Genomic DNA, 21,019 nt, shown 5'->3' with positions numbered 1-21,019 from the left:
ATTGGTTGGCACTTTTTCAGCGCAAGAGAGAACTTATCCTTTTACAACTGTGTTTCCCCAGCCTCTTGCCAGGGGACAGCTCTGGGCTGCATGCTAATTAGGCAGAAGCACTTGAAATGGTGTTTGCAATTGCTATTTCCATTTGTGAATTTCTAGTTCTGTCCAGGAAGCCAAATCTGGAACAGGGAAGCAGGCAACTTTTTCTTGTCCATAACTGCCTATTCTCTGACCTTGGCTTGATAATCTAACTTTTCTGGGGTTTTGCTTCCTGGCTGATGTGCTCTCAAGACACTTTAAAATACAGTCTGAGTTAAAAGAGCATGATTGGTGGAGAATATTTGCTTTATAGCATTGCATAGTTCTGTTAGTTTATGGAAATATCTTAAGATACAATTTATAATATGGAAGATTTATTTTAAAAGTCTCTCCTGCCCCCAAACCTGTATATTAGGTACATCTAGTTGCCCACTGGTTGCCTGGTAATGCAGAATCATTCACTGTTTTGTTTTAACACTGTCAGCTTAGAGGCACAGCAAGGTTTTGAAGGGTAGAGATATTCTTTATGCTGGTTGTAGCAGTAGTTCCACAGGCCTATACATCTGTCAGAACCCATTGATTGGAACTTTAGAGAGAAGCAGTTTGTCATTGTAAATTATATCAACACAGTTTATTTAAAATTTGCTTTGTAAATTAACTTAGATGGAGTATTTTTTATTCAAAAGATAATGAGTGCACAGTGAGGAAATTTATTTCTTTCCTGATAGTATATACAAAAATATTAAATTACTTTATGTGGTTTTTAAAAGGTAAACTAATGACACATCACATAAATCCTTTGACTTACAGATACTTACAGATTAGTTGGTGGGTAAGTAACTAAAGTCATTTATCCCCATACTCTACTTCTCTTATTTATATGACTTCCATTCAGATCAAGAGATAAGTTATTTTAAACCTCCTTAAAACAGATTTAGCTCAGTTGTTGGATTATAAAATTATTTTTCAAATTAAAAAATTATTTTTTATATTCTACCAGGAACTTCATACAAGCCTTCAGCCATATGAGAAATTGAGAGAAGTGTGTAATAATACCAAATGAAAGATTAAGTATCTTAGTAATTAATACTATTATTGCTGATAATACTAATACAAGTTAAAGTACACATTAATAATATATTTTATATTCTATTCTCTACAGTAAAGTTTCTTCTATCTTCAGTGCCAAAGAAGATCCAAATACTTAAGTGTTTTTTATGAAATTCATTTTACTTTTGGGTTCAGACAAAGAAAATTCTGAATTATAATGAAAAGGATATAGGATATCTTATAGGATATAAATTTAACCTTCTATAATACTTTAATTATCTTGCACTATTTCAAATAATAATTGTCCAGTTTAATTTTGTTGGGTAGAATTTGACTAGGTACTCCTTTATACAAACCTATCAGTTGACAATATTTTACCTCATTGCCTTTAGTGTGTACTTCCTAACAAGGATATTCTCTTATAAAACCACCAAAGAATTGGAGAATTCAGGACATTTAATAGTGATACTATATAATGAACTAAACTATAGTCTGTATTGTTCTATGAAGCTCTTGTTCCATATTCTCTATATGTTCCCCAAATGGTCCAGCTACTCCTTCTCCTTCATCAAAACTTAGCTTTATCACAGTTCATCTTTCTTTGAGCAGATCTTCAACCAATCCTTTAGTCTTGTCTTCATTCTCATTGACTCCCTACCTCCCTGTCTTTTGAAAGTATCAATTTCTAGTCTTTCAAAGTCCTAAGCTCTTATTTAATTTGACCCTCCCCATCTTTGTTATTACTAGACACTTTCCTAAATTTTACAATGTATTCATGCCCTTGCTTATGACTTTTGGGTTCATTTGATTCCATGTAATCATCCAAATCAGCCACAAATCTCACTGCCTCCACCTGAGGCAGAGCTATTAGCAATCCCTGGGGCCAGGACTGTGGGTTTTCTGTGGAAATTCTTATGAGGTATATTCTCATCAAGGGCCACTGGATCATGAAATCATGAAAATGATATCTGACCTTTTTTTTTTTTAAAGATTTTATTTATTTATTTGAGATAGCATGAACGAGGTGGGGGAAATACAGAGGGAGAGGGAGAAGCAGGCTATCCACTGAGCAGGGAGTTTGATGCGGGGCTCTGTTTCAGGATCCTGGGATCATGACCTGAGCCAAAGACAGACACTTAACTGACTGAGTCACCCAGGTCCCCCTGACATCTGACTTTTCATAATTCCTATAAGTCCATCTCTGCCCCATCAAGTCTATCATCAGATAATCTAGTCTATGACTGTTCCCAGACAGCATTGACCTCTGGCATCAATGCTATGCTGACCTCCAAGTAGCCAAGGGTCAGTCCTGGACACGTATATCAATACCATGTGCACCCTTACAGGGAGCCCTGGCCTCATTCTCCAGCCTTGCCGAGCTGCCTTCAGGAGGAAGCAGGACATGCTCAGGAACCCACACCCCTCCCCTGCCCCATCATCATCCCATGAAATGTAACCAAACATTTTGTGGCTTTGGATTCTTCAAGATGTATCAAGCATGCTACGTCTCTGAATTGGAGACTGGTACTAATAACATTTAGTCCTTGTGTTTCTGTTAGAGGAAAGGCACTATGATTAGAGGTTAGGCACTATGATTATATTACGTTGGCCCTCACCTTAAGGCTCTGGGTCTAGATGGTTATGGTTGAAACACTCATCAAAAGGGACGTTTTTTTTGTTTTTGTTTTTGTTTTTGTTTTTTTCAACAGAAAGGGATTTTTTTTTTTAAAGATTTCATTCATTAATCTGACACACAGAGAGAGACCATAAGTAGGCAGAGAGGCAGGCAGAGAAAGGGAGGGATGCAGGCTCCCCACTGAGCAGAGAGCCTAATGTGGGGCTTGATCCCAGGACCCTGAGATCATGACCTGAGCTGAAGGCAGAGGCTTAACCCACTGAGCCACCCAGGTGCCCCCAAAAGGGACATTTTTAACCAAATTCAGAATGCCTGCAACTTACTCTCTTCTTGAGGGTTTTTTTGTTTTGTTTTGTTTTCCAGTGTTACTATCTTCCAAATGAATTCCCTTGGAACTTAAGCCTCATCTATCATTTCTAGAGGGTTTTCTTTTGCAAATTACATTCTGCTTGTCTTCAAGTCAATAAATTCAGTGGAAGTTCAGACCAATTGTACACAAACACAATAGAGCAACACCTTGGGAAGTAGGCTTTATACTATAAAAGAGCCCAGCTAGGTCATTTTTTTCTGCCAACAATACGGTTCTGCTACAGTGAGTTTTTTGTTTCCAACTAGAACAGCCAGTTCTACAGCAATTCCTACACACCCCGGAACTTTCTCACATTCTTGGCCCTACTGCTATCAATGAGTACCTTCCACACCAGGCATAGCCAGTCCAGCCTTCTAGCAAGCTGGCAATAAGGAAAGACATTTCCTAGTTTGTCATTCCTTAATGTACCTATTGTCAGCCTAATCTTGTAGAATTTTGAATTTTTCTTTTAATTATTTTCTTTGTACAACATCATAATATTCTAAATCTACTCTGGAGTATAGTGGTAATCCTTCATCCATAAGGAAGAAGATTTCCACCCAGCTCCTTTCTCTACCCAGTATCTGTCACAGTTACTAGGGAATTACACTAACTATATGCTCTCCACTGAAATCAGGAAAAAAATACTTGTATCTGGGAAAACATTTGTAGTTCAATTCAGAGGATAGGACCCTGATACCATATGTATATGTATAACAAACAGTATCTGAACAGTGGCTGCACTTTACTGTTGGCATATCTTGAAATATCAACTATGATAAAAGGAAGTTGGGTCCCAAACCATGCAAAACATCAAACATCCCTGGCCAAACAACATGGCCCACTTCACATACCTAGTAAGACATATTTGGTACATTTATTTCTTCAGAGCTGACATTTCTTCTCTTTTATCTTCCTGCCTTCATTACCAGACTTTCCCTATACTTCTAAACTTGGTCTTTCCCATGGACTTTGGCTTGAACTAGCCTTTGGCAGGTACTTTTCCTTTCTCCATACAACCCAGGGACTATGATTTTGAGAGGCAGTTTTCAAAAATCAAACTGCACCAGTGCTGACCTAGAATAGCAATAGACTCTGTCTTTGACAATAGTATTTGTTGATTAAAACAAAGCAAAGTAAAACAAAATAATAAAAACACCTGGGAAAGAGAGATAACACATCTCCAAAACCACTATAATAATGATGGTTGGCTGATTGATAAGGTTATCATGGAAGGCCACTTCTTACAATCTTTTTTTTTTTTTTTTAATTTGACAGACAGAGATCACAAGTAGGCAGAGAGGCAGACAGAGAAAGAGAGGGAAGCAGACTCCCTGCTGAGCAGAGAGCCCAAATGTGGGACTAGATCCCAGGACCCTGAGATCATGACCTTAGCTGAAGGCAGCAGCTTAACCCCCTGGGCCACCCAGGCACCCCCACTTTTTAAAATCTTGTTTGTTGCTCTAAAATATGAACATTTATGAACTTTGAATAACAACCACTAAAAAGCACTTATAGAAGTCATCTTGAGTATATATACAATAAGACCACTATAATTTAACATGGCAATTCTAATTTAATTATCTTATCCTTATTTCCTAAACTAATTTTAGTTGGGAACTTTTAAAAAATTGGGAAGGTAATTTTATTTACTTATTTATTTTTAAAGATTTTATTTATTTATTTGTCAGAGAGAGAGCACAAGCAGGGGAAGCGGCAGGCAGAGGGAGAAGCAGAAGCAGTTTCCTGTTGAGCAAGAAGCCCGATGTGGGACTTGTGCGACTTGTGGGACTTGTGGTGCTCGATCCCAGGACCCTGGGATCATGACCTGAGCCAAAGGCAGATGCTTAACCAACTGAACAACCCAGGCATCCTGAGAAGGTAATTTTAATAAGCCTGTTTAATATTAGTAGTTTCCTCAAATGATTGATCCCAGCCAGTACTTTTGTTGAAAGATAGGAATGTTTTAATTAACTCATAAAATCCCAATGGAAACCATTTTGACTTCCATTGTTTTTCTTTGATACAGAAACTACACTAATTTACTTACTCTGAAAACAGAAAGAAGGCCACATTAAGGTTGATTTTTAAGGAGAAAAATAGGACTTTAATCCATGAAAGCAGTATGGAAATGTTTATTTTACCTATTCATTCACTTATAGATATTAAATATATGCCAGCTGAATAATTCAGCCAAATTTGGCTAATTCGTGTAAATAAAATTTTCCTTTCTGTGACATTTTAAATTAATAAGGGGAAATAAAAAAGAAAAACTAAATTAAAAATATGCATACACTAGACCCTTACTGTAACTCTCTTTGCAAGAAAATAGGATTCAGTGTAATCTGTTCACATCTTAGAGTTTACCAAAAGGCATTTAGCTACTGACAAATAAAAACACCTTGACATAGGCTGGTTTTTCTTATGCAATAAACACTGGTGTTTTCATTGTTTGTCACTCTCCCTAGAATAATATATAAATTACTATACAAGTCTGTCCTTAACTTTTTTAGGGCCCAAAAGCAAGAGTAAAAATGGTGATGGGACCAACAGGACTAAATATTTAACAGTTAAAACCCTAACTAAGAAATCGTTAAATATGGGGCATCTGCATGGTGCAGCTGGTTAAGCGCCCGCCTTCAGCTGGGGTCATGATCCCAGGGTCCTGGGATAGAACCCTGCATCAGGATCCCTGCTTGGCAGGAAGCCTGCTTCTCCCTCTCCCACTCCCCGTGCTTGTGTTCCCTCTCTTGCTGTGTCTCTCTCTGTCAAATAAATAAGTAAAATCTTTGGGGAAAAAAAAAGAACCATTAAAATAAGTTATGTTTTATCTTGATAAATATACACTGATAATGTGCTAGAAAGCCACGTTGAATTTAGAATTTCAGACTCTTTAGATTTCTGTTTGGCAACTTGGCAGTGTGTAAAACCCCTCCAGCCCTTGATCTGCTCCTCTTCTCTCTTACTTCTAGTTTTATTCTGCATTGCAAGTAGCCTATCGCTGGCCAGCATGGACACTCCAGTGTGCATTTCTAAGCTCTGTTTACTTCCCCTCTCTTGGGAGTTTGGCATACAGGTGGCACAGTCTACCCACAGGGTGGCCCTGAAAGTAATTTGGGACTGTTTGGGCAGAGAATCCTGGAGATGATCTAGTAGGGCACTGAAGCCGGAAGAGTCCTATAGCATGGATAACCTAACTGTGGGGAGGGCCAGAGGAGGGACTCTTCTTACCCCTGGAAGATAGTCTGTAATGATTGAGGGTGTGGAGTCACATTACTTACTAGCTAAGAGATCTTGAAGAAGTTATTCAATATTTCTTTAATTAGTCTGCTTGACTATAAAATGGGAATTATCAAAGCCCATGTCTCAGAGGGTTGTGGGCATTAAAGGATATATTTTTACCCTATATATACAGAAGGGTACCCGGCATACAGCAAATACTTCACAATTGCTCACTATTGCTATTCTTTTACCTCCAGAACCCAGAACTGTGCTTGACACAAAGCTATAGATGTATTAAGAAAATCTGAATGATTAAATGGATTAGAACAGTCTGTCTTCAATACCATTTTTAGTATTTGGTAAATGACTATAAAGTCCAGTTTGTATGATCTAAATAGAATTAATTTTAAAATATAGATTGAGAGTAAAGGATCAGGATTATTTTTTATACTTGATTGTCAACAACAAAAGTAATTATCACAGAAATTCAAAAGGAAAACAATTTTATAAAATTATGACATCTCTATTTTGATCTCTGCTAAAGATTTTCCTGTAAAGCCAAGAAACTGCTTTCTGGGTGGACTGAATAAGCAGAAACAAGTGTCTTTCATGGCATCAAAAGTTTCATCGTAGAACTCACTTTTATTTTTTTTAACTTTTTTTATAAAATTTTTTAAGGATTTTTTATTTTATTTATTTGACAGAGAGAGAGATCACAAGTAGGCAGAGAGGCAGACAGAGAGAGAGGCAGAAGCAGGCTCCCCACCAAACAGAAAGCCTGATGCAGGGCTCGATCCCAGGACCCTGAGATCATGACCTGAGCCGCAGGCAGAGGCTTAACCCACTGAGCCACCCAGGCATCTCTTGAACTCACTTTTAAAAGAAAACTGTGTTTCTTAAAGTTCAAATTCTAATGATGATTAAAGAAGCTTATTTGCTTAGATACCTAATTTTAAGCTAATCATTATTATCCTCACCTTACTCATTGAGTCATTTATATCAAATAGTTTATTAGGACCCTAGTGTGTGCCAGGCATTGAGACACAGAACAAACAGTGAGTTTTCTCTCTCTCTCTTTTAAAATATTTATTTATTTAAGAGAGAGAGAGAGAGAGAAAGAGGGGAAGGGGGTAGGGAAAGAAGGAGAGAGGTCTTAAGCAGACTCTATGCTGAGCATGGACCCCAATGCAGGGCTGGATCTCAAGGCCCTGAGATCATGACAGGAGCCAAAACCAAGAGTTGGTTGCTCAACCCACTGCACCACTCTGGTGCTCCGCAGTTTCTCTCTTAAGAAGGTCACAGGTGGGTGTGGAAATGGAATGTGAACAAGGATTCACAGGGTTAGGCATGAGATGCTTCGGAAGGAATTTGTCTGCCATGTGGAACAGCCTGAAGACACTGGGACCCATAGGAGGGAAAAATGTGGACAAAGATTTGAAATGGTGGAGATCAGTTAGGAAACCCATAGAATGAAGGATATGTCAGTCTTTCTCTACTCTAGTGGGTTGTATTAAAAAGAGGAGATGGGGCGCCTGGGTGGCTCAGTGGGTTAAGCCTCTGCCTTCGGCTCGGATCATGGTCTCAGGGTCCTAGAATTGAGCCCCGCATTGGGCTCTCTGCTCGGCGGTGAGCCTGCTTCCCCACCCTCTGCCTGCCTCTCTGCCTACTTGTGATCTCTGTCAAATAAATGAATGAAATCTTTAAAAAAAAAAAGGGAAGATAAATTTGAGAAACCATTATGGACGAAGAGCTGATGTGTTAAAAAAAAAAATCTCCATTTTCCTTAAAACATTTTACCTAGTCTCACCCATCTCACCCATTTATTTATCACCTTGTCACCCCTTCACTACTTTACATCTTTTCTCTTCCTAGCCATAAGTGAGAATTTGATCACCTTTAATAGCAAAGGAGAAGAAAATTCCTATTATTGTTATCAACTTGGAAATCCTAACATACTTTTCCCTACTTTTTAGAGGAGCTGAACCATAGGAAAGATTGTGAAATGCCTTAAGTGGACCTAGAAAGAAACAATTTAAGAAGTTTAATGTCATCTTTTTAAAATAGGCCGCTCTGACTCTCATATATAATAGCAGCATATCTCATTCTGTCTCTCTCAGGGCAATTTCTCATTCTGCTCTATTTTTTCTTCTTTTTACCGTGTGTGTGTGTGTGTGTGTGTGTGTGTGTGACATATACATATCTTATGTGACAAAATATGTTACATTTTTATGTATAAAATATGCATTTTATCATACAATTATTTATTATATACATATAAGCATAATACAATTATTTGTCCTCTTCAATCAGAATGTAAGCAACATGACAGCAAGAATTTTGTTTTGCACTCTACTGTATTCCTAGTGCTTAGGTAGAGCCTTTGATGTCTCAGCATCAAACTTCTGCCTGAAGGAACATAATCCCTAGTGTTCCTTGGATGGCTCCCTTGAAGAAGACTGACAAGGATAAGAAGGGCTGTTCTGCCCTTAACGAGATGGTGACCAGGAAATACAGTAAGGGCATTCACAAGTGCATCCATGGAGTAGACTTTAAGAACCATGCCCCTCAGGCACTCAAAGAGTGCCTGGAAATTTTCCATGAAGGAAAAGGGAACTCCAGATGTGTGCATTGACACCAGGCTCAAGAGAGCTCTCTGGATCAAAGGAATAAGATATGTCCTACACTGAATGTGTATTTGGTTGTCCAGAACACTAAGGATAAAGATTCACTAATTAAGCTCTATATTGCTGGTTACCCATATACCTGTCACAGCCTTCAAAAATCTATATAGTCAATATGGATGAAGACTAACTGCTGACTGTCAAATAAAAATATAAAATTGCAAAAAAGAATCAACAAAAAATATTCATGCCTGAAGAAAACATAGCAGTATATTCCTTTAGCCTAGTACATACTAGAAATGCACTAAACAACCAATACTGCTAATCATGGCTAATCACAGCAAATATTTAACAGCCAAAAAATTACCCATTTTAGTTAAAAACTCATGGAGACGAAGTAATGTGAATATATTAAACAATATAGAGTATTAAGCTATAATAGAGTACCTCCAAGCAGGTAGAAATGTCACAAGTCCTATGATGATCAGCAGTCTGACTCATATACTGTGATTTTGTCCCTTTGAACACTTTTGACTGAACAAGTTACCAAATACTTAGTAGGTCAGTCCCCTTTTCTTTCTCTCTCATAACCACAACTCATACACATCTGTAAAGCATTGGAAATCCTGTGTGAGGCATAGTTACATTTCAGGTTACTCCCATAAAGCCCCATGTCTTTTCTCCATTCTCACTATGATAGGAAACTAACCATAGTGAGGCATATTTAAGATGAGTTGAGCTATCCACGTGTTTCTTTTTTTTCTTTTTCTTTTTTTTTTTTAAGATTTTATTTATTTATTTAACAGAGAGAGACAGTGAGAGAGGGAACACAAGCAGGGGCAGTGGGAGAGGAGAAGCAGGCTTCCCGCTAAGCAAGGAGCCTGACTCGGGGCTCGATCCCAAGACCCTGGGATCATGACCCGAGCCAAAGGCAGACGCTTAACAACTGAGCCACCCTGGTGCCTCTACGCAAGTATTTCTTACGTGACATGAACATTATACTTTCTTTCCACTACATATAGAAGTCACACTTACATGACTTCTTTAGGTTATAATTGGAAAAATGACATTTTTAGAGAGTAACAAATGTCACCTACTTAAACTCAGTAATTTAATTGTTTAATAAAATGCAATGTGAATCATCATAAAATATTAATTTTATGTCTGCTTTTATTTTATAATCAATATAAAGCTTACAGAATGCATTTCATATATAATTAGAGAAGATACACAGGGCTAAGCATTCTCATGTTGGGAAAAGTCTAAATGTATATAGATTTGGGCTGCAACAGGGACTAGTTTTGAGGACCAAGAAGGACTTAGACATACATAGTACAGGACCGGTTATGAATGTTGTTATATTATTTGATGAACATATAAAAAGACATTTTCCTTAGGTCAGTTTGATAAGGTAAGATTCAATAATATCACAAGTCACATACCATTTTTATACGAGTTACTCAAAGAGACTCCCCAAACCAGCAAAACACATCATTTAAATGACAGAATGTTATACAATAGGCATTTTCAAGGGGGATGCTTTAAGCATCTTAGCTTATTAAGTACAAACAAGAGAAAGACTACATAACAAATGGTTTTTTACTTTTCAAGAAAACTGACGGGCCCTGCGGAGGATTGGCTACTGTTTCTTAGAGTCTAAAGAAACTTAGATCAAAACAATACCTTTTGACACCCAACTAGTGAACACTAAAATGACTGTGTGGGTGGTGGTGCTGGTGAACCAAGTGAGGAATTTAACACCCAATTATTTATACCTGGACAGGTCAAATTTAACAGGGGTGGCAGAAAAGTCTCTAACCTGTTGAGCAACAAAGATGAGGTTATCTCAAATACTTTATTTGTTTTGAGAAAGTTTCATTCAAAATGGGGAATAAGAAAATTGAAAATTTAATCTAGTGTTGCTATGTCTTATTTCTCATGCATCATAAAAAAATTGGAATGAGAACTAATTATTGTATTTATCTTTTATTGCCTATATGAAAACCTATTCAAAGATGACCTTTATTCTCTTAAATAATACCTCTCAATTCCCCTTTGTTCATTAAAATTATTAACTAATTTTGTTTTTGCTCTAATTAAGGCTTAATTAGCTTACCAGGTATATATGTTCATGAATGAATAACTTATCTTTAAAACTTAAACATACATTAGAAAAAACTAATCAGCTAGTGATTCTCAGATAACTCTTTTATACCTGGTCAGTTTTATTTTTAAAAAATATTTATTTGTTTATTTGAAAGAGAGAGCAAGTAGAGAGGAGGGACAGAGGGAGAAGGAGAGGATCCTAAGGCAGACTCCCTGCTGAGCACAGAGCTTGATAGGGGGCTTGATTCCAGGACCTTGAGATTATGACCTCAGCTGAAACCAAGGCCTGGATGCTCAACTGACTGAGGTGCCCCTGGTCAGTCCTATGTTTTAGAGTCCTATATATATGGTTCTACCACTTGAAGATATGGTATACTTTTCAAAAAAAGGAAGAAGTTATAAGATTAATTCAACTTTTATCAAATATGAATGGACAAAAAAAATCACAGCAAAATCGGCTTATTAGGCAAATTTTTCATGTTTATGCTAAATATAGAAATACCTTTATTTTTCTTCTGGGAGAAGATTCTGTTATTATCTAATAAATATAGTGAGACTTGATTCTTCAGTTCATTTGTTTGTTACAAAGATTAGAGAGGTTGATAGAGAATAAATGAAGCCTCATCTTGGAATGAACAGAGAAGGTGATGACAAAAACTGAGAAGAAATTTACTTATTCATTCTTTCACTCAACAAATATGTATTGAGCATCTTTTACATAACTGGTATTTCCATAACTAAAATGAGAGCAAAGTACTCCCTTATAAGCTATAATGTAGTTGCTGAGTTGGGAGCAAGAGAGAAAGATAGTAAACAAATACATAATATATCGGGGATGCTATAATATATCAAAGAAAAAAAGATCCAGGGTGAGGCACTATAGTGTTGATAAGGAGAACAGAGAGGGCTTCTTTGATAAGATATTTGAATAAACATCTGGAAGAACTAAGGGAGAGGGAATCAGAAATATATCTCATGGAAACACATTCCAGGGAGAAGAGGAACAGTGAGTTCATGATTGGAGGTAAGATCATGCATGGTACATCCAAAGTATAGCAAGAATCAGTGTTGTTAAAACAGATTGAGAGAGGGGGCGCCTGGGTGGCTCAGTGGGTTAAGCCGCTGCCTTCGGCTCAGGTCATGATCTCAGGGTTCTGGGATCGAGTCCCGCATCGGGCTCTCTGCTTGGCGGGGAGCCTGCTTCCCCCTCTCTCTCTCTGCCTGCCTCTCCATCTACTTGTGATTTCTCTCTGTCAAATAAATAAATAAAAATCTTAAAAGAAAAACAAAAACAGATTGAGAGAGGAAAAGTGAGTAAGAAGGTGAGGTCAGGAAGTCATCAGGATCTTGGAAACCATGTAGAGTTGGCCTTCAATTTGAGATAGATGAGAAACCGTGTAGAGTTCTGAGGGGAGGAGTGAGAGAACCTGAGGCACAGTTTAAAAAGGTAAGTCTGGCTGTACTGTGATGCAGAGAAGACAGTTTAATAGGCATTCAAGAGTTCAAGCAAAAAAATGGCCCGCATGGGCCATAGTGGTGGCAGTGGAGGTGGTAAAGTGACTGTAGAATGTGAGGGAAACGGAATTCAAGGATGTCACCAAAGTGTTACCCTGCACTACTGGAAGTGTGGCTGATCACTTAGTGAGATGAGGAAGAGTATGAAAGAAGCAAGCTTGGGGGAAAAAATTGGATGTTTGGTTTTGAATACACTAGGGTTGATTTTGCCTTCAGATGCACAGTGGAGATGCCCAATAGGTAGTTTGCTATCCCCTCTGGAGATCAGAAAAGAGGTCAGGACAGGAGTTGTCAGCATACAAGTGGTATTTAGGACCCAATACTGCATTAGTCCATCTGAAGACTCAGTATATATCTAGAAAAGAAAGTTTGAGGACTGAGTCCTCAGCCACTTTAACATTTAGAGTTGGGACAGGAGGAAGAACCAACATAAGAGAGAGAAGGATCTTGCTTAACCAAGAGAATGTGAGTTCAGGAAGTTAAGGAAAGACGTGTTTTGAAGGAGGGGGTGGTCAACGTGTCAACTTGCTGACAGATGATAGGCCAGTGGGATGAAAACCATAAACTGGCTATCAGCTGTGGCAATAGGGAGGGCACTGTGATATTAACAGGATGGTATCACTGCAGAGGTGATTACCACAAGCCTGACTGGAATGGATTCAAAGAGGAGGTGAGGAGAATTGGAGACAGCAAGAATGGACAACTCTTTCAAGGATTTTTTGCTAAAAAGGAGAGTGAGAAATAGAAGATGAGAGATATTATAACACGTAGGGATATGCATATGCTATAAATGGCCCAGTAGAGAGGGGAAAAACTGAAGAGTTCAGAGACACAGGGAATAATCCTTAAAACTGAAACCTAAAACAAGTTATACCTAGGATAAAATAATTGATGTTTGTCTGGGGAAGTAGATTTATTCATGCTATTTTTTTCTTTTTCATATACATGCATACCAAAAAAGCTGTTACATATGCATAGTTTTAAGAGAAGTATTTTTAAGGCAGCCATAACAGAATCATTGAAAAGTAAATGGTTGAAACTGTCATTGTCTTGGCTTCCTTCGTCACTTCTGCATTTCTTCCTTTAAACATAGTAAACATTCCTGTACCCCTAAATTTCAGTTCAAAAATTCATGCTGTGAGACAAATGATAGTGTGTTTCTCCTCTATTAGTACTTTGATTTACTGAAATATTTTAAGATAAAATGATATGAAATTTGCTTCAAAATAATCTTATTGGGGAAATGAGATGAAATGAGTAGGGGAAGAGATGAAAAAAGTTGGCCCTGAGTTGATACTTGATGAAGCCTGGTGATGGGGGTATGGTGATTCCTTATACCATTTCCTCTGCTTCTGTATGTGTTTGAAAATTTCCAAATACAAAGTTAAAAATGAAAAGAAACCTACTGTCAAAACCGTACTTAATCCAAAGAAATCCATTACATGGTGAAATTTCTGATAATGTGTTAACAGGTGAAGGAGCCACTTGGGGGCACAGAATTTCTCCAAATCATTATCGGTTCTTTTGCTTTCATGTATATATATGAAATACATATATTTCATACACAGCACTAACTTTTTTTTTTATCAGAAAGTGTCTCAATTGCTTTAAGATAGAATTAATTTGGATGCTTATTGTACAAATATTTTGGAAGACTGGACTTCTAAAAATAAAGCCTTGATTCTCTTAAATATCCTTTTACTTTAGGTAAGCATAAAGAAATCTCAGAACACTTGTGATATGAAATATGTTCTGAGGTAAAATAATGTTATAGTTAAAAAAAATGCTAATCCAGCTGATTGTTATTTCAAAGTTTAAATAAATATTTGATTATGGACAGAAGGTAAAATTACATGGCAATAATAGTTAACACTTTTTAAAAAGTAAATGGTAATTTCTGAAATTTGTCATTCTTATATTGCTATATAAAACTTTAGGTAAAAAAAGATTTTTAACCTTTCAAAGTGAACAAATGCAGAAACAATAGTGTTGCTACATTAACTCTTCAAATATTAACCACTAAGTATTCTTTAGTGTTTTCCAGTTACTCATTAACCATTAGTATACTGTTATTGTTTCTCTAGTTGTTGGTGATTTCCACCAGGGAAAGTTGAAAAACATTTTTCTAAATCAGAAAAATGGTCAGATTTATTAACAACATCCCCCTTGCTCACCATTTATTCATTATTAAAAGTCCACTATGTATTTGGGACCTATAAATCCTACTTCAAAAATCAAACCCAAAGTTATGCTGTTGTGCAGTTTATGGTTCCTTGTGTATGACTTTATTGCCCTCAACATTTCCCTGGTGTAAACTACTGAGCAAAGGAACAAGATTTCTTTTGTAACTGATACCTAGATTTCTCTTCTGCTTTAAGCGTCTAATTTGCACTGCAAAGACATATAATTTGAGACTTGTAGCTATATCATGAAAGTACAACAGTTTACGCTGATCTCTAATTTTCTGAGTTGTACTGGCTATAATTTAAATTTTTTGCATGATTTTAACTGTAATGCAAACCAGTATACATCAGAAACCTTTGTATATTGACAGCGACTGGGAAAAGGATGCCTTGTTCCGATTTCAGATAAGCATTCCCTTTTTACAACTGCAGGTGCAAGGGAGCCCATTCATAGTATTTACTTCAAACCAATTACAGTTACTGAATGGAAATACAATGCTATTCCATGAGAACTTGACTGATCTTTACAAGCACAATGAATATTTTAAAAATATTATTAGTAGTAAATTCTAGAGGCAAGTAGCATGTTTTGTCTAGGTACTGGGGACAAAATATACTCTGTTGACACAGCCTTGATCATTTTGCTTTTGTGTGTATATGTGTGTGTATTTACTAAATCTAGAAAAATACTTCATCACATATTAACACAAGGTGGAATTATACTCAGTGGAAAATCTGCTGCAATCAATGCATAGTTCCACTGAAGAGATAATTAATAATGAACGTCACTATTTCCTATGCCTTCAAATCTCACTTATTTTGAAATAAACATATAAGCCAAAAAATAACCACAAGATAAAAACTTACTCTAATTGCTCTCATTTCACATAACTGGGTAAATCTTTTGAAACAAATATTAAACAACTATATTTGCAACAAATGAGTGAAGCTTACTGGATATTTACAGTTAAACTCTTATTTGTAACATTATGACTTGATTGTTTTTATTAGCTTCAGGCAGAAACATGGCACATCAATTCGAAGCATAAGAGAAAATTTTGGTCTACAAAACAATTACAACTCTACTTCAACAGGCGAGTTCAGAGAAACGTGCTAACAGAATTTAAGGGTTTGATGACTAAAGGCAGATAAAGCAAATAAAAAAAATTGGCAATAATCATTGCATTGGCAAAAGTAAATGTTTGGCCTATATTTAAAATTAAGAAGAGTTCACCCCAGATTGATGAGTACTACTATTACTTTCTGTATGTTTTACTGTTTGCTAACAATCCAGTACAGCCATCTTAAATTTTCATGTAATTCAAAATGCCTACATACCTTTTCATACACTATTTGACCTGAGCTTTTGTGATTTAGGATGGGAGGTACTGTCCTAATTTGTAAAATAAGGACAATATACATTATAAAAAAGTATCCTTTCCAAATCAAGGCAATTCTGATAGAAGTGGCTTGCCTGGATTGAAAGCTGTCAATCCTGGTCTAGGTTTCTGTCTCAGGGTTTCAGTCTCAGGGGCTGATCCGATTGAGGGATTAATTAGCTAGGGTTTTTTGTTTTTGTTTTTGTTTTTGTTTTTTTTCAGCTGAAAAAATGGTGACTTAAAGATGGTGACTTAAAGAGTATTTTGCGAGTGTGTTTAATTCATTCAGGCTAAGCACAATGATAGAGGAAACTTGTATGCAGCCATCCTCTTCTTTCATAGACTCAAACCCAGAAAACTCACTTCCATTGTAGCAGTGTACCCTAAGCCTTGAATCAAATGCTAGTGATAGGTGGATCCACATGCAGAAGGATGGGGATACCCTCAAAGATGCCTTCAAGGAGGATGCCTTCAAGGATGGAGCAGAGCCCCTGAACTCGCTTAGGTAAATATGACCTTTCACTTTTCCAAACTTCCATTTTATTACTGCTTCCCCCAAATCCGGGAGCAACACACAGTCTCCTCATACAATGTTATTGCTGTCACGCCGGGGCGGAAGTACTTGACACCTGGCCTCCCTCGGGCCGCCTGAATGGAGGACGCTGCCACACACCCTCCCTTCTGAAGTTCTCAGGGCTGATGGAGGCTGACATTGGGCCACTTACCTGGACAGGATGTTCTTCGTCACAGCCCCAGACCTTTGGGGAAGAGAAGAAAACAAAAGAAAACAGAACAACTTACCACTCTGGCCCAGTCCAAGAACAACTAAAAACACCCAGGCCGCCCGAAGGAATGAGGCAGGACCTGGCCGGCAGTTTTGCAGGCAGACAAATGCGGCAGTAAAAAAAGCCAGGGCGGAGTGGCACATAATGCAAAGCAGCCCGCACCGCGCCCGCCGCCTGGCTGCTCTCCGGCTGCGCGCTGGCGACTCCTGGGCGCACCTCGGGGCCCGCGGGCCAAGTGTCGCTAGGACGTTTCCCGCAGGCCCAGCTGGAGGACCCTGCGGCTCGGAGCAAGCGGTGCAGGTACGCTGGCCCGGACACTGCTTGGCATCTCAGGGCCCCAGAGGCCCTGCCAGCTCGGCTCTGCGGGTCCCGCGATCTCCGCGAGAGGCACCTCCTCTGACGGTCAATGGCCCGGGGCGGCGACGCGAGCGAAGGCTCCGCAGCCCGCTCTGGGACAAAGAAAAGAGCTTTTGTTTCTCTCCGGCCGATGGGGCTTCTGCTGCATAAATCAGCTTAGTGAACAGCCAAACAGAATCAAACCCAAACAAAGCCCGAAGCCTGAGGGAAAAACCAGCCTAAAGTACTATCACTGGGTGATGCTGCATCTGTGGGAGGGGACGCCGGCGAGGCCGAAGGGGAAAAAAGTCGATGGCGCATCAATCAACGCGAGCTTCTTCCACAGGTGGGCAGGGAGGACAATTCCACTTAGTTACAGCTTTGCCGCCTCATCAGCTGAGCCGCGGGCAAAGTCAAAACGGCAATGTCCTGGCTGGTGAGGGAGGAAGCGCGGGTTGCCAAGAGCTGGGGGAAACGACTCCGGCAGCACCCTAGAAGCCCCCAGCGGCGCCCGCGGACCCAGAGCGAGGCATAGCAGCTCCCCGCTCGGCCGGGAGTGGAGCGCACGGCCGCTAGCACAGGAGGGGAGGTTCCGCGAGGGTGCAGTAGCCCGGCCTTGCGGGGCGGGAGCTTCGTGCCCTCGTCCTTCTGGCCCCAGCTTGTGGCTCAGGCGTCCCGCCGTCCAGAACCCCGGCCGTTGGCGCACTCTGGGGTGCACCCAGCGAGAAGGAGAGGGAAACGAGGCTGGCGAGGGGCTGGGGAGCAGTGGTCCTGCTCCGGCCCCCGGGTGGGGGGGCTCCCCAAGTGCAGATAGCTGGGCGCGCTCGGGGCCGCGAGTTGCTAGGAAACCGCCCCACGCTACCCAGCGCCTCGCCCCGGCCGCCTGCAGGCGCAGCGGCTGCTCAGGCAGCAGCAGCAGCAGCAACAGCTCGGAGCAGCGTGGGCGGGACATTGGTGAGGCATGAAGTCACCGCGGCCCACACTCGCTCTTTGTTTTGCTCACTCCAGCTCTTTTTCTCCCCCTTGGCGCTGATAGTTGTCATGCCCACCGTTCACAAGAGCTCCTGATGCGTAGCTGCTCAACAAGAATCGCTCCCCATGTTCCCTTTCCCCCTCCTCGCCGATTCCTAGCACCCCAACCCTCCCCTAGCCGGTATGGAGACTCGCTCAGTACTAATGGCAGCTGCGCACAAACCCCAGCCTCTCACCCGGGCACTCTCCGCTCCTTTGTTCCGAGATACTCACTGCCCGGCAGCTGCAGCGTACAAAGTAGAGCATGTGGGGGTGGGGGCTCTCCCCGCCCCCAACACCCTCTATTCCGAGGGTGCGCACTGCCAACGTTGCTTGTAGAATTAGGAGCTCACCCTTTACCCCACCCCAAGACCGTCCGGCATCTCCCCAACACTTTGAGAATTGGTCCAGTCCGCAGAGGCCGTACCCGGAGCTGCTCGCTGAAATTTCTCGCGCCTCCTTCTCTCCGAGTCTCAGCCCTGGGCTGGACAGCCTTGTTCTTCCCAGATCTGGTGGTGGCTCTGGGTTTTGCTAGTGACAGTGAGTCCTTTGACCTTAAGCGTCACCTTTCTAATAAACGGAACAAAGAAGTTACAAAGTGCGGCGAAGCAGAAGAGAGAAACTAAGGAGAGGACGAGAGAGGGCGTTTCTGCCTGCTTGCAGCTCAGAAATTTAGGTGCAAAAAGGGAGCGGGTATTAAGCTGGGCAACTGTCAGAGAAGGCGCGTGCCTTCTGGAATCCTGTCACTACCACTCTAGGCCGAGGGAGGGAACCCAGTCCCCCGGATTGAAAACAAGGCACTATTTCCAATCCGAGACATGGTGAAGGTTTTATTTTTCCTCTAGGGGCAGGAGTGGTTCCCCGTGGTGAAGTCTGATCTCTCATTTTTCCACTAGCAGTTTGCCTGAGGTCTTTCATACAGCACCGCCTCTTACAGGCATCAGACCAGTCCAGCCAGGTCAAGGTGAAATATGCGGGGAGTTTCCCCTCCTTCTTATTTGTTTAATAGTTTCCATCTCCATATTTGGAGTAAAAAAACAAGTAGGAGGCTTTCTTCATCTCTCTCTCTCTCTCTCTCTCTCTCTCTCCTTTTCTTTTTTCTAATTGTTAACTGAGTTAATGGAAAGTACCTGGTTAATAAGCCACAACATTGAAAACTCCCCCTTTTCAGGTGTGGACTGCACATTGGGACCCACAGAATTATCTAAGCAAACCAAGAACCCAGCTGGAAAATTACAAGTGCCCTACATCTACAAAGCAGGTCCTTTTGAGAGACCAAATGAATGTTCCAAACCTGACAAACTGATACCTTTACACAAAATTCACTCTGGGCAATGTACTCTAAATAGGTAATTAAATCTAGCTCAGCTTCTTAAATTCTTAACTTATTTTCTTTTCTGGTTCCAAGTTTGAACAGCTCTAGTTTTGTTTTAGGTGGTCTTAAAGGAGTGGCCTGGAAAGTAGCTGGGATGGAGATGAAGACTTTAAATTTGAACACAAAAGGAGCATTTTTAAGCCCTTATTAGTCACTCTTCAATGGAGGAGTATGTGTATTTTCCAGAGATGATTTCACAGACACTATAGTGCTACAATGAAGAAAATAAGTCAATTCGTAATCCCTATAAAGACATGTGTCTAAGTGTACTCTATACTGTAAAGTTGTACATCAGAGTTTCATGACATTTTTAAAAATCTGACTCTCCATGTTGGAAATGTAAATGGCAATTATAGTAATAAAATGTAAATTTATGTAATTAACAATTGGTGTAGTTTTGTGACACTGAATAGGTATGCACTAGTTTTTAACTATACATATCTTCTTTGACTTATAAATCCATCATAAGTTGAACATACTGTAAGTTGGAAATGCATTTAATACACCTAACCTACTGAACATCATAGCTTGGCCTAGCCTACCTTAAACATGCTCAGAACACTTACATTAGCCTGCAGTTGGGCAGTATCATATAACACAAAGTCTGTTTTATAATGAAGTATTGAATATCTCATGAAATCTATTGACTATTGTGTCAAAAGTGAAAAACAGAATGTTTGTATGTGTACAGAATGGTTGTAGGTACATTGGCTGTGTACCATTGTGAAAGCATGGCTGAATGGAAACAGTGGCTAGCTCATGCTGCCCAGCAAGAGTGGTGGGTATCCCACCACACATCACTATCCTGGGGAAAGATCAAAATTTGAATATAGTTTCTACTGAACTCATATCACTTTTGCACCATTGTAAAGTCAGAAAATTGTAAGTCAAACTGTCATTAAGTCAGGGATTGCTTGTATTGTTAGATGTCTGTATAGTCTACATATTCTACATACTAGGCCCTAAAAACTGTGTAGCAAGAGGAATGAAACAGTTTGTAAATCTGTTGCAGGAAATTTTGGAGCCTTTTAAAAAGAAAGACTTCCATGTTTTGTTGTATGAAACCCATGCAAATATGTATCAGGATGCCAGTTTTATGGAGTTGTTGAAGAATAATTACAGCACCATTCATCACCACTTCCCAGTTGTAAAGAGGTTTTAATTCCAGTTATCGAGATAAACTAAGACTGTATCCCTGCTGAGACTGTGATCCTGGCAAGTTATTTACAAACAAGCTATCTGTACATTTTGGGCTATAAAGATAAAAGTGAATTCTCCTGAGCCTTACAAATCATCTGTAGGGTTTTCTTTCACTAAATAAAATTAGGGTCTGGGAACAGAATTTGCTTTTTTCCAATGAGTGTCATTGGTCACCACAACTCATCCTTCTTTCTATAAGAAAATATGTAAGATGC

General features: G+C 39.7%; 1 protein-coding gene across 4 annotated transcripts in view; it reads right to left on the bottom strand.

The window, feature by feature from the left end:
- ITGB8 (integrin subunit beta 8) overlaps positions 1–19,004 on the bottom strand; it is an 82,636-nt gene extending 63,632 nt beyond the window's left edge. Inside the window, exon 1 of one of the 4 annotated variants that reach the window (XM_044246180.1) lies at positions 18,427–19,004. In XM_044246180.1, coding sequence (XP_044102115.1) covers positions 18,427–18,496 — 70 coding nt within the window. In that variant the 5' untranslated portion in view covers positions 18,497–19,004. Of the gene's footprint in view, positions 1–16,898; positions 17,088–18,426 lie in introns of those variants that run through there. The other 3 variants (XM_044246183.1, XM_044246182.1, XM_044246181.1) reach the window with 3 other exon arrangements.
- Between the last annotated feature and the right edge of the window lie 2,015 nt (positions 19,005–21,019).

The sequence above is a fragment of the Neovison vison genome, chromosome 4, assembly GCF_020171115.1.
Source record: "Neovison vison isolate M4711 chromosome 4, ASM_NN_V1, whole genome shotgun sequence".
NCBI lineage: Eukaryota > Metazoa > Chordata > Mammalia > Carnivora > Mustelidae > Neogale > Neogale vison.
This window is presented reverse-complemented; position numbering and strand designations above follow the sequence as displayed.